At 36.0% G+C, this 14,112-nt stretch overlaps 1 protein-coding gene across 1 annotated transcript in view; it reads left to right on the top strand.

Moving 5' to 3' along the window:
- Positions 1–391: 391 nt before the first annotated feature.
- Positions 392–14,112, top strand: part of LOC133325680 (IQ and AAA domain-containing protein 1-like) — a 52,375-nt gene continuing 38,654 nt past the window's right edge. Inside the window, exon 1 of the mRNA XM_061534405.1 lies at positions 392–1,115. Within this exon, the coding sequence (XP_061390389.1) occupies positions 392–1,115 (724 nt within the window). The remainder of the gene's footprint in view (positions 1,116–14,112) is intronic.

Here is a 14,112-nt window from a genome sequence, read left to right on the forward strand (position 1 = left end):
AAGAATGGAGAGTACGACCGTCGCATAAAACCAGTGTATGATCTCTGGTCTTAGTCCCCAGCTCTTACCTATGGAGTGCTTGCAGAAGTAGAGTGCTATTAGTCCTTTCTTAGAGCGTTCCTCAACATTCCTATTCCACGTTAATTTGTGGTCAAGGGTTTTGCTAAGGTATGCCTTGTTACGTATGTACTAACTTAACAGTGGCATCTACCCAATTAATAGACTGGCTTCCCCAATGACATACCCATGTTAAATTCACCAGTCTAGGGAATGATGTGGTAATAAGTTACTCGAACTACTGGGTAGTGTATGGGACCTATAAATGTGTTTGACAATCGAATCATTTATTATAAGTTTTTTAAATTTTGGTATATAACATTGGAAAATTATAATGTCATTCGATTTTAATTACAAAATTTGGGTGTCTGCGAAACATAATATTGACCATTTAATAAAACGCCAAAATGTATTGAAAAAGAGAGATGCAATCGTTGAACCTGTCACATCGTTCAGAATACTATCTGAACTATATATTTTATATGTGGAATTGGCTCACAAATTAAGCTATTTGTACCGTAAAACTCTTCAAGTGCAGAAACGTAATGTGATCAAAGAACTAGTGGATCCCGTAATGCGCACTCTTAGGATGCTAAAAAGCGAACTATGTAATATTGAACTCAGTGAATATGTGTATATGGATAGAATTCTTGTTGCTCGTAAACTTTTACCTTATAATTTATATATTTGGCGTTCGCCCGACTTTTTGCAAAAGAGGCCCCTGTCGTATCAAAATCTCATTTATAACAATAATATATGTATTGATGAACACAAAAACGAGTGCAGATTGAACGAGGAAAAATCACATCTGGTTAATTGTGTTACATTACTACAAGCGCACGAGAGAGCGAGACGTTCACGATATATGAGAGGTTCTATTACGTACAGCAAAACTAAGTTTAAATGCAAAAAATTTCCATATAGATTTTCTCACAAAAAAGGCCAAAGCTTGAGTATCCCCATAAAAAGGACTACATTCAACGCATTTATGGTAAAAGACTCCAACAGTTGTCAGGACATTCTGAAAGATAAATTATGTGAAAGAAATAATATTGATGGTATGTTCTTAAAAATGCTTTAGTTATTACATATGATATTTATTTTGTACACAAATATGTTTTATCTTTGTGCTTAAAATATGGAGAAGCGTGAAGAATTTTATAGTTTTTCCGAAGGCTCCGAATTCTTCGTTCGTAGGCAACCTTTTACTATTGGTTTTTATATATGGGCAATATAGCCAATTTTTTAACATAGCTGAAGCCGAGGTTCACCCCTTTATAACTCGGGAATTACTTAAGTATATGAAAACCAGTGAGCGGAGCAGTATAGTCGGACGGGGCCGACCATATATATGATTACGTAAGCACTTGTAAATATTTATGTGTAACTCCCACATCCGAGAACATACGATAATATAATTGATATCAATTTAAAAGTCAGCCACTCCTCTTGGATGTACTATCAACTTCTCGGGTCTATGTACTTTAGGAGCAAATATATACGCCATAGAATCCAAATTTCGTAATTTTTCACACAAAAGTCAGGGTCCATTTGACCCGCCAAATATTGACCGATCTTTATCAAAACATGCATGCTTATTCTTTGGCCCGAACCACTTCTCCATGTAAAATTTCACGATGTTCGGATCATAATTGCAATGGAGGAACCAGAAAAATCGACAGCATTTCATCTGAATTTGAACCGTGTTTACATGCAAAATTTCGTGAAGATTGGTCCATAACTGTGGCCTGTATCGTGTTTACAAATTATAATGGACAGACGGACGGACACACATGTCTAGATCGACTCAGCTAGTCGAGATATGAAGATCGGTATACTTAAAGGTGGGTCTAGGACCAATATTTTGCGGCGTTACAAACTCTTGGGGCTGCACAAAGCTATAATACCCTGACAACATAGTTGTGTAGGGTATAAAAAGTGAAAAGTTTTGGGTTTATTGATCTGTGGTTGCAAACTTTTCATGATATTGACCTCCTAAGTTTATATGCGTGGAAGCTGCGTCTAGTTTAATGGCAAAAAAATGTGTAAAACAGGTTGAGGCGAACCAATTTTGTATGTTCTCTATCGATTTGTGACTAAGCCACTCATTTCACGGTCTTCGTGTCAAAGTAAAATTAGAAGCCTACAAAATCAAATTTCAATAAACCTATTTTTCGGGCCAAATTTTTAGATCTGTGATTTGAATGATATGGGTACCCGCGATCAGTAAGGTTTTTTACGTTTCGGATGAAATAAAATTTTCTTCGTGAAAATCCATCTTCTATAACGGCGGGAACTGACCTTCCAAAAACACGAAATTTGGCAAAAAATGTTTTTGAAACTATCGCGGATTTAATTGCATTTTTTGTGGATCAGAATACAGAACTTTAAAAACTTTCGCCGAAAGAGAGATGTACCCAATTTATCTCAAAAATTGATTGAGCTGGGTCATCCATGGTTTCTCATGGACCACATTGAAATAGGTAAAGATCTATGTATTATTTTAGGGTGCACACCGAAATCGGATACGCGTTAAAATCATATGGACTTTTCGGAAGTTATTCCTTTTATAAATGTAAATTTTTCAGTGAAATTCGGGTAAAATAGGAGAATAACCCTAACATATTATTTTAAGGTGCACACCGAAATCGGATGCGCGTTAAAATCATATGGACTTTTCGGAAGTTATTCCTTTTATATATGCCAATTTTTCAGTGAAATTCGGGTAAAATAGAAGAATAACCCTAACATTTTTTCTAATATTTTTTGTATAAAATTAAAAAATAAATATGATGAAATTTTTTTTCAAACCAAAAACAAATATTTTTCCTCAATATCTTGGTTTGTTGTCGCTGAAATTTACTAACCACTACACAGACTTGTGTGATATTGATATCATTTGATTAATCGTGGTGTTTGTCATGAATATAATGACAAAATCCCCTATATTTTTATTATTTTTCTCATATTTCGCGAAAATGTGAAACCTTTTCGCGATTATTATATCTTCATACGAAGGAAGTCATATATCGCCGTTTTTCGTCAATATAATAAATGGTGTAATTTTAAAATTTTTTTCTTATCCCCAATATTAAAACATTAGCCATGTCACGACAGAGCGTTCTCGCTCATTTTAGGGAGAAATTAAAATCTAATAACTTTAGAAGGAATTTTTAACATTAATACGAATATTGATTCATGCAAATTGGGAACCAAATAACGTCTGTCAAATTTGTTTTAAATCGGTCCAGATATTCATTTTGTCCAATTATTTTCAAACAGTATATGTTTTTATACAATATCACATTATAATAAATATCTATGACTAAATATACGTATTCAGAATTATTTTTATAAAATATTTTAAATTTTTCAAACTGTTATACAGTCTAATTTGTTTGTTTTAAATTACGCCGTTTATTATATTGACTAAATACGTATATTGGCTTCCTTCGTAAAATATGTATATGTATATATATTATAAAAATCGCGATGACTTGCACATTTTCGAGAAATATGAGAAAAATAATAAAAATATAGGAGATTACGTAATTATATTAATGGCATGTATCGGCCTAAAAATGTATTTAAAAATATCTACATAATCTAAACCCCACGGTAAATCAAGTTTATTTTCCAATCCATGTATATATAGACTATTCGTAATCCGCGAATAATTTCCTAAAAGTCCATATGCTTTTAACGTGCACCCTAAAAAAATACATCGATCTATACCTATTTCAATACGGTCCATTAAGAACCATGGATGGCCCAGCTCAATGAAAAAAATTTCGTACATCTCTTTTCAAAATTCATAGCGGGTCATTTATTGAAACGAAATGACCCGTAGAAAATTTAATTAAAAACAGGTTTTGCCAAATTTCGTGTTTTTGGCAGGTAAGTCCCGCCGTTATAGAAGATGGATTTTCACGAATAAAATTTTATTTTATCCGGAACGTAAAAAAGCTTACTGATCGCGGGTACCCCCCATATGAGTCAAATGCTAAAAAAATCTCGCCGGAAATTTGATCATTGAAGTTTGATAGATTGAAGAATATAGATTGATGGTGCAAACAAGTAACAAATTTCCATCCTTAAATATAATATGGGTAAATGATTAAACGATGGATTTTTTAAGTTATGTGATCAGTATTCACTACATATTTATGCTCCGATAGAACAACGTGGACTTTGTATTTGATATTTCAGCTACTTTTTACTCGACGCACTATGTCGCGAGTTCATATTAACAGCGGCCAAAAATAGAAGAAGTTATCGTAGGTGGATGAAATTTGGTACAAGTGCTTATTATTGGCCAAAAGAACAACACACAAAAAATTGGATAGATCGGACAAAGATTTGGTATACCTCCCATATAGTGAGAATTTTACCCTTTTTGGTTTTTCAACCAAATTCAATGCAAAATGGCAATTTTTATCTAAAAACAACTGGAGAGATCGTACCAAGATTTGGTATACCTCCCATACAAAGGGTCTTGAAAAATCCGTTTTTTGTGCCTATAAAATCGTTAATATTCTGCCAGATTTGATGAACAATTGACAGTTTATTTAAAACTAGCATATGCCCGCAACTTCGTTAGCGATTGTAGGAAATGTTTAATAATGTATTAACATATTATTTTATTTTTACATAAAACTGCATATGTCTGAAAAAACAATCCACACATTAATATCGACAATAAATTAAATTTGAGTACCATTTAGTATCAAATTTCATGATTCGAGCTCTAAAGGTTCACCCAAATCCAAATTTTAACAAATTTTCCATTTAGTACACATTATTTCCATAAGTACCCTCCTCAACCAATGATTCCAAATTCAAATTTCAGGATTCCAACTCTATTAATTCACCCACAATTGAAATTGTACCAAATTTAGTAGTAGAATTTCCGAAATTTCCAGCTTAACCCAAACCTACACCCCGACAGTGATTTTAAATCCAAGATTCAGGATTGCAACTCCATAGGTTCACCCACAATTCAAATTGTACCAAATTTAGTACACAGTAGTATGAATTTCCAAAAACCTCTTACTTACCCCAAACCTACACCACCACAGTGATCAGGATTCCAGTTATACGAAATTTTGAACACAGCAGTGCCAAAATTCACCCAACCACTATTGGTTCACCCATAATTCAAATTCTACCAAATTTTGTACATAGTTGTACCAATTTCCAGAACTTCCTACATACCCCAATCCCACACCCCCACAGTGATCCTAAATCGAAGTTTCAGGATTCCAACTTTATCGGTTGACCCACAATCCAAATTGTACCAAATTTAGTACACAGTAGTACGAATTTCCAAAATTTCTTACTTAACACAAACCAACAACCCACAGTGATCCTAAATCCACGTTTCAGGATTCAAACTTTATCGGTTCACCCACAATACAAATTGTACCAAATTTAGTACACAGTACATGGCATAATAATAGAAGGTAACAGCTAGTGTTGTTGTACAAAAAACGATACAACAACCACATGGAAATTTGTTGTTGTAAGTTCTACTAGTGTCAACTCATTTGACAGAAAAATGTAAACAAACAAACTATCATCAAATTATTTTTATTTTGAAAATGAAATATTTTCGAATCCTCAAAATAAAAATTGAAAAACATGAATGAAAATCTATCAAATTTATATTTCTATCGCTTCCACATCTTTCCTATAATTGAGCCATTGCCATATATATGTGTAACACATATGAAAATGCAGGGAATAGCGAGTTGTTCCTTGAAGAAAGATTTGCTTCCTCAAACTTTCCCAGCAGGCAGATTGAGTAAGTTGAATACGGGAGCACATTTAATAAAGAACAATTACAAATTGTATGCGTTCCCAATTTTCCTGTTGGGTGATTTTTAAAAACATAATTTGTCAAATTCATATTGACACTAGTATTACGTTGGAATCAAATCAGCAGGGACTTGCTGTTACCTTTTATAATTGTACCATGTACACAGTAGTACGAATTTCAAAAACTTCCAACTTAACCCAAACCAACACCCCCACAGTGATCCTTTTTAGGCGAGGAGTTTGCTTTACCCCTCGCCGTGTTTGTGGTGGGGGTGCTTAACTTCTTAACTCAAGGGAGCGGGGGGTTGCGAGCGACAAGAACTTCCAAGCAATTAGTGGTGTAAGTGGCGATTCGCGTGTGTTGGTGTAGGCAGAAAAGAGAATATATAAATAAATAAAACACAAGTATTATTAGTAATATTCTATTGGTTTTATTGGAGGCTCTTTTCCTATTACAATAAATAAATTACCTTGTGTAATTTATGGTGGCGGCGACAGAGGCCTGTTAGTATAACGCGTAGACGTTATTTGATAGTAGAGTCCAAGTTAACTCTTCGATAGCTACAAGACAAGTGAAGTCAGAGTTCTTGTGATCGCAGATGATCGCTTGTCTATTTCTACTAATACATATACATATTCCTATGAGTGAAAATAGCAAGGAGAGCAAAACAACTACTTCCCCCTCTGGTAGGTCATCCGCGCCCTACGGTATCCGCAGGGGGAATGTGTAGGGGAGATGCAGCATCCGTGATTGATCCAGCTCAGGAAGTGGTGTCAGAACATATCAAAATTATACATTCCGGCCCCCTTGCTACGACCGACAATGTAGCAATTAAATATTAAATTGGAATAATGGTGAATTATTAAAGATATAAATGAACGTAAATTCAGATTTCATGTGAGCTTTCAAGGTTACAAGTTACTAGTTCAGTAAGTGATAAATTCATAAATGGGTAATATGTGTATGTAAACGATATTAGTATTAATCAAATGGTCGATTTACATTTTATGCGATATCAGGTGCTAGTAAGGGGAGGAAGCGAACCGGTGAGTAAGTACCTGAAAATAGACCTTTGGGCCAATAACGAATTCAAAACTATTTTTGGGGGTTCAGCTTCCAATATTTTAGGGTACAAATCAGCGCCAAGTAGCAAATCTATTGGGCTGCCATCAAAGGTATCAGCTAAATCTAAAGGAATTTTAGATTTCAACGTCGATAGGTGGAGGTGAAAACAATTTCCCCTTAACACTAGACCGAACAAGTGCTTTTGCTTCAACAATTTTAGATGAATTCTTAGGGTGGGGAGGATTTGGAATCTTTCTTCGAGTCAACCGAAATGCCAATTGCATTTTTAAGTTTTTTACTAACAATAGAAACCTGAGATGATGGATCTATAATGGCACGAGCAGGATGCGTTTTACCATTATGGACAATATTAACAAAAGCCGTTCCCAAGAGCGCATTACTATCGTGGGTAGTAATAGGTTTCGGTGAATGAACAACTTTTTTATCCGAAGACGGGTACGACGATTTATATGCTCGACTTTTGACGTTGGTTAAAGCCGGAGAAGAGTTTTCCGATGAACAGGACAACAAATTATTTCCTCGACTTCTGACCTTGGTAAAAGCCGGAGGAGGATTGGAAGAAACGACTAGATTTGTCCGAGGCCGGTGAAGAAGGCTGTGGTGCCTCTGTTTGCCGATATTGCAATTAAATTTGCTTTTGCAGTTTTTGACTGCATGACCACGGGAAAGACAATTTAAACAACACTTATTTTTCTTCACTGTCAAAAATTTGTCCTCAAATTAAAGTTTTAAAAACTGGGGACAAAGTCGCAGATGATGACTCCGATTAACACAAATGGTACAAGAAATTTTCAATGATGGTTTCACAGGTGGAGAATGAGTGACACATTTTGAATGCTGCACCGACAAGAATTTATGGGTGGAATTAGGTGGAGTGCTATTGCAAGGTGACTTCTTAGAAGAGTTAAAAGAAAGAGTTTTCTTTGGCGACAACAATACCTTTTTGGAGGGGAGGATATTTTCAAGACAGATCAATGTTTGTATCCTCTCTGTGAGGAAAGCGTCCAATTCTTTCCAAGAAGACAACGACGATTTATTTTTGATACTTTGCTCCCACAGAGTCAAATTCATTTTTGGCAACCGCTGCAAACAAATAAAAACAACAACCGGAAGGTGGACCAAGATATGAAATCCCCAGCAAAAATATTTATGTCGATAGGTGGTACAGTGAGACTATGATTATCGACAGGTGGGCAAGTGTAGCTATTGGAGGTGGTAGAAGATTGAATTTCAGGAGCAACGAGAGAGGTGGTGGACTGCGCGGATTTGCTTGAGGGCAAACCGGAAGGAGAGCAATTCAACAATGTGCTTGATGGATTGGAGGTACTACAACTATTTATATTTTTCCTCTACGACATCAATATTATCTGTCTGTGCAGTCTCGGATGCCGTGAGGTATGTTTTACACTCATCATAAGTGCACTGGCCTTTATTCCACAACGTTCGAATTTCTGAACTACGAAAGTCGAGGTTGTGGACAGAATACGTAGATTCTTTTACATTTTCAAATGCTGCTACACTTTTCAAAACAATTTCAGTAGCTTTAATGAAACGAGTAAGAGGAGTTATCGGCATTTTGTTCCTGAAGTGTGAAAACCCGCAAAACGAAATTTCTCAATTGAAGAATAAATAACAATTAACCAAAAGAAAAAATCGCAAAATTCAACAAAAGTTACTATAGCTCAACAAATATAGAAAAATACAACAAAATCAAAAATAAAAGGGAAATTAGCAAAAATATCTTCCAAAGACAAATGTAGAGCAAATTATAAGAAACTCTCCCCAGTGCGACAACAAAATACAAATGTTGGTTTTATTTTTCTTTTTTTAATATCCTCGCTTGGTACCACTGTGTTGCAGTGTGGTGAAAAACAGAGTAAAACACAAGCGACGCTAACAGAGAAATGTCTATGCGTAAGCAGCTACGCACCCACACAACACACGACGCGAGAAACGATCCAACAGTGAGAGTTGGAGCCGACAACAATTGTTGGTATGTTTTCTGTTATACCAAGATGACGCTAAAAAAAGCGCGTAGAATGCACGTGTGTTGTTATTGCAATATGACAGTGCAAAATATTATGTGAGAATCGATCAGTACAGCCGAACAACAATAACAACCAGGAATTTTTGGTTGGTGGTGGAGTAAGTAACAAATAAACCAAACAACAAGACAGTGGACTGTTGGGTTATGATTGTTGTTATTGTTTTCGAGTAATAGGTGAGTGAAGATATGTAAAAGTTGTTATTGCAAATAGTACAAAATTTAACTCTGCTTGTTAGAACAAACGAGGGGGGATAACAACACGATGAATTCGTTTGGTAGGTGAGAATAAAAAAAAAAACAAATAAACCAAACGACCAAAGTGCGTTCACAACAAGTGATGCTAGTGTTTTTATTGTAATTTGGACAAAGCAAATTTTCAAATACGAAGTGATCGAGGGAGATTACAAAAAAAAAAAAAAAAAAAAAAAACTGCGTTTGGTCGGTGATAGGGGAAAAGCAACAAATTAGCCAATCGAACAATATATGGAGCGGTGTTTTTTATTTTATAACAACCGATGGTTAGAGACAATGTGTGTTGTTGGTGTAAATATCACTGCAAATTCTCACTAAGGGCCCTACCGTATAAATGAGTAAGGAATAATTTAAACTGGTGGAGTGATATGTAACAAAACAAACAAAGAATGCTTTTGTATGATCAACGCGAGGTAGGGTGAAATGTTTAAGTGGACTGTATTTAGGGTGCTTTAGTTAAACAACACGCGTAGGGGTAATTGAAAGTCGACTGCGACTTCAATCCGTGTAAACAAAAAAAAAAAAATACGAAGCTGGTTACTTATTATCTGGCTTAATGCGACCAAATGCTTAGGCGAGGAGTTTGCTTTACTCCTCGCAGTGTTTGTGGTGGGGGTGCTTAACTTCTTACCTTAAAGGAACGGGGGGTTGCGAGCGACAAGAACTTCCAAGCAATTGGTGGTGTAAGGGCGATTCGCCTGTGTTGGTATAGGCAGAAAAGAGAATAAATAAATAAAACACAAGTATTATTAGTAATATTCTATTGGTTTTATTGGAGGCTCTTTTCCTATTACAATAAATAAATTACCTTGTGTAATTTATGGTGGCGGCGACAGAGGCCTGTTAGTATAACGCGTAGACGTTATTTGATAGTAGAGTCCAAGTTGAATCTTCGATAGCTACAAGACAAGTGAAGTCAGTGTTCTTGTGATCGCAGAGGATCGCTTGTCTATTTCTACTAATACATATACATATTCCAATGAGTGAAAATAGCAAGGAGAGCAAAACAACTACATCCCCCTCTGGTAGGTCATCCGCGCCCTACGGTATCCGCAGAGGGAATGTGTAGGGGAGATGCAGCATCCGTGATTGATCCAGCTCTGGAAGTGGTGTCAGAACATATCAAAATTATACAGATCCTAAATCAATTTTTCAGGATTCAAACTCTATCAGTTCACTCACAATTCAAATTGTACCAAATTTAGTACACAGTAGTACCAATTTCCAAAACATTCTACATACCCCAATCCTACCTCCCACACTGATCCCAAATCCAAGTTTCAGGATTCAAACTCTATCGGTTTACCCACAATTCAAATTGTACCAAATTTAGTACACAGTAGTACCAATTTCGAAAACTTCCTACATACCCCAATCCTACACCCCCAAAATGATACTAAATTCAAGTTTTAGGATTCCAACTCTATCGGTTCACCCGCAATTCAAATCGTACTAAATTTAGTACATAGTAGTACCAGTTTCCAAACCCTCCTACATACCTCAATCCTACACCTCCACATTGATCCGAAATCAAATTTTCAGGATTCCAACTCCATCGCATTTAAATTGTACCAAATTTAGTACACTTAGTACAAATTTCTAAAACTTCCTACATACCCCAACCCTACACCCCCACAGTGACCCCAAATCCAAGTTTCAGGATTCCAACTATATCGGTTCACTCACAATTCAAGTTGTAATAAATTTAGTACACATTAGTACAAATTTCTAAAACTTCCTACATATCTCAATCTTACACCTCAACAGTGATCCTGGCTCCAAATTTCATGATTCTAACTCTATTGGTTCACCTAAAATTCAAATTGTACCAAATTTTGTACCATTTAGTACCCATAAGTATTATTTTCGTAAACTAAATCCTGACCCCAATCCCACACCCCTACAGTGATCCTGACTCCAAATTTCATTGTTCCCGCTCTATAGGATCACCCAAATCCAAACTTTCGTACACATAAGTAACATATTTCCAAAACTACGTTCATATCCCAATCCTACACTCCGAGTTAATTTTACATTTGAAATTCCAGGATTCCAGCTCAATTTGTACCTCCAAATCAAATTTGTACCAAATATAGTACCATATAGTACTTTTCGTACACATGAGTACACGCTTTGCAAACTCTCCTCATATCGACCCTAATTCTCAACCTTAATTTGCATTCCAAATTTCAAGTTTTTAGCTCAATCCATTCACATGCTACTAAATTGTACCAAATTTAGCACATTTCAGTACTTTTCCGATACGTATAGTTCGAATTTTCAAAAAGTCCTTTGCTACATCTATTCTACACTCCATCAGTGACCCTCAATCAAAATTTCAGATTTCTAGCTCTACTGGTTCGCCAAATACGAATGATACCATATTTAGTACTTTTCGTACCGTTCTAGTACGAATTTCCAAAAACCCAGCCCATCTGTCACATTTGGACCAAAAGTGACCTTCACCCAAAATTTCAAGATTATAGCTTCAGCCGTTTCGTCTGGTCGTTGATGAATCGTTAAATCGGTCAGTCAGTCAATCACTTTACTCTTTTATTAGTATAGATTACATTTGTACCAAATATAGTACCATATAGTTCTTTTCGTATACATGGGTAAGCGCATTCAAAACCATCTCTTTAAATAGACCCTACATCTCAACCTTCATTCACACTCCAAATTTCAAGTTTTTAACGCTATCCGTTCACATGCTACATAATTGTACCAAATTTAGTAAATTTTCGTACTTTTTGGGGTAGTAATAGTTCGAATTTCCAAAAACCCTTTGGTACATCTATCCTACACTCCATCAACGACCACCAAACCAAATTTCAGAGTTCTAGCTCCACCGGTTCGCCAAATACAAATGGTATCACATTTAGTACTTTTTAGTACTTTTCGTACCGTTCTAGCACGAATTTCCAAAAACCCAGCCTTATCTGTCACCTTTGGACCAAGGGTGACCCTCAACCAAAATTTCAAGATTCTAGCTTCAGCCGATGTCTGGGCATTGATGAATTGTTAAATCAGTTAGTCAGTCAATCACTTTACGCTTTATACCCTACACAACTATGTTGTCAGGGTATTATAGCATTGTGCAGGCCCAAAAGTTTGTAACGCCGCGAAATATTGGTCCTAGACCCACCTTTAAGTATACCGATCATATCTCGACTAGCTGGGTCGATCTAGACATGTGTGTCCGTCCGTCCGTCTGTCCATTATAATTTGTAAACATGATACAGGCCACAGTTATGGACCAACCTTCACGAAATTTTGCATGTAGGATAGGTTTTGGCCAATGAAGACCCCTATTGTTTTTGGGAAAGATCGGTTAATATTTAGGGGATGAAATGGACCAAATACTAAATTCTTGTCGGTTTTTCTGGGCGCTCCAGGGACCACAATAATGTCCCGAACATTTTTGGCATGGAGAAGGGGATCGGGCCAAAGAATAAGCATGCTTGTTTTGATAAAGATAGGTCAATGGACCCTGACTTTTGTGTGAAAAATTACAAAATTTGTATTCTATAGCGTATATATACACCTGAAGGACATATACCTGAGATGTTGATATTATATCCAAGAGAAGTGGTTGACCTTTAAATTATAACCAATTATATTGTTGTATGTGCTCGGATGTGGGAGTTACATCTAAATATTTACAGGTATCTCCGTATTCGTATAGCGGAACTATAGCGCTAATCGCTTTAAAATGTTCCATGAGGTTCCAGTTATGGTCAAGGACAACGCCTACAATTTTCGGTGATGATCAGATAATAATTTTGGAATGAAGTGGACCGAAAACTTAATTTTTTGTGTTATTTTCTAGTCGATCTATAGACCACAAATGAAAGCCGAACATCACAACACAACCCACAATTCAAATTGTACCAAATTTAGTACACAGTAGTACCAATTTCGAAAACTTCCTACATACCCCAATCCTACACCCCCACAATGATACTAAATTCAAGTTTTAGGATTCCATCTCTATCGGTTCACCCGCAATTCAAATCGTACTAAATTTAGTACATAGTAGTACCAGTTTCCAAACCCTCCTACATACCCCAATCCTACACCTCCACATTGATCCGAAATCAAATTTTCAGGATTACAACTCCATCGCTTCACCCACAATTTAAATTGTACCAAATTTAGTACACTTAGTACAAATTTCTAAAACTTCCTACATACCCCAACCCTACACCCCCACAGTGACCCCAAATCCAAGTTTCAGGATTCCAACTATATCGGTTCACTCACAATTCAAGTTGTACTAAATTTAGTACACATTAGTACAAATTTCTAAAACTTCCTACATATCTCAATCTTACACCTCAACAGTGATCCTGGCTCCAAATTTCATGATTCTAACTCTATTGGTTCACCTAAAATTCAAATTGTACCAAATTTAGTACCATTTAGTACCCATAAGTATTATTTTCGTAAACTAAATCCTGACCCCAAGCCCACACCCCTACAGTGATCCTGACTCCAAATTTCATTGTTCCCGCTCTATAGGATCACCCAAATCCAAACTGTACCGATTATAGTATGATTTAGTACTTTTCGTACACAGAAGTAACAAATTTCCCAAACTACGTTCATATCCCAATCCTACACTCCGACGTTAATTTTTCATTTCAAATTCCAGGATTCCAGCTCAATTTGTACCTCCAAATCAAATTTGTACCAAATATAGTACCATATAGTACTTTTCGTACACATGAGTACACGCTTTCCAAACTCTCCTCATATCGACCCTAATTCTCAACCATAATTTGCATTCTAAATTTCAAGTTTTAAGCTCAATCCATTCACATGCTACTAAATAGTACCAAATTTAGTACAT

Source organism: Musca vetustissima, unplaced genomic scaffold (genome assembly GCF_032173495.1).
Source record: "Musca vetustissima isolate MV318-11 ecotype Yass unplaced genomic scaffold, APGP_CSIRO_Mvet_v1 utg3152, whole genome shotgun sequence".
In the NCBI taxonomy this organism is placed as follows: Eukaryota; Metazoa; Arthropoda; class Insecta; order Diptera; family Muscidae; genus Musca; species Musca vetustissima.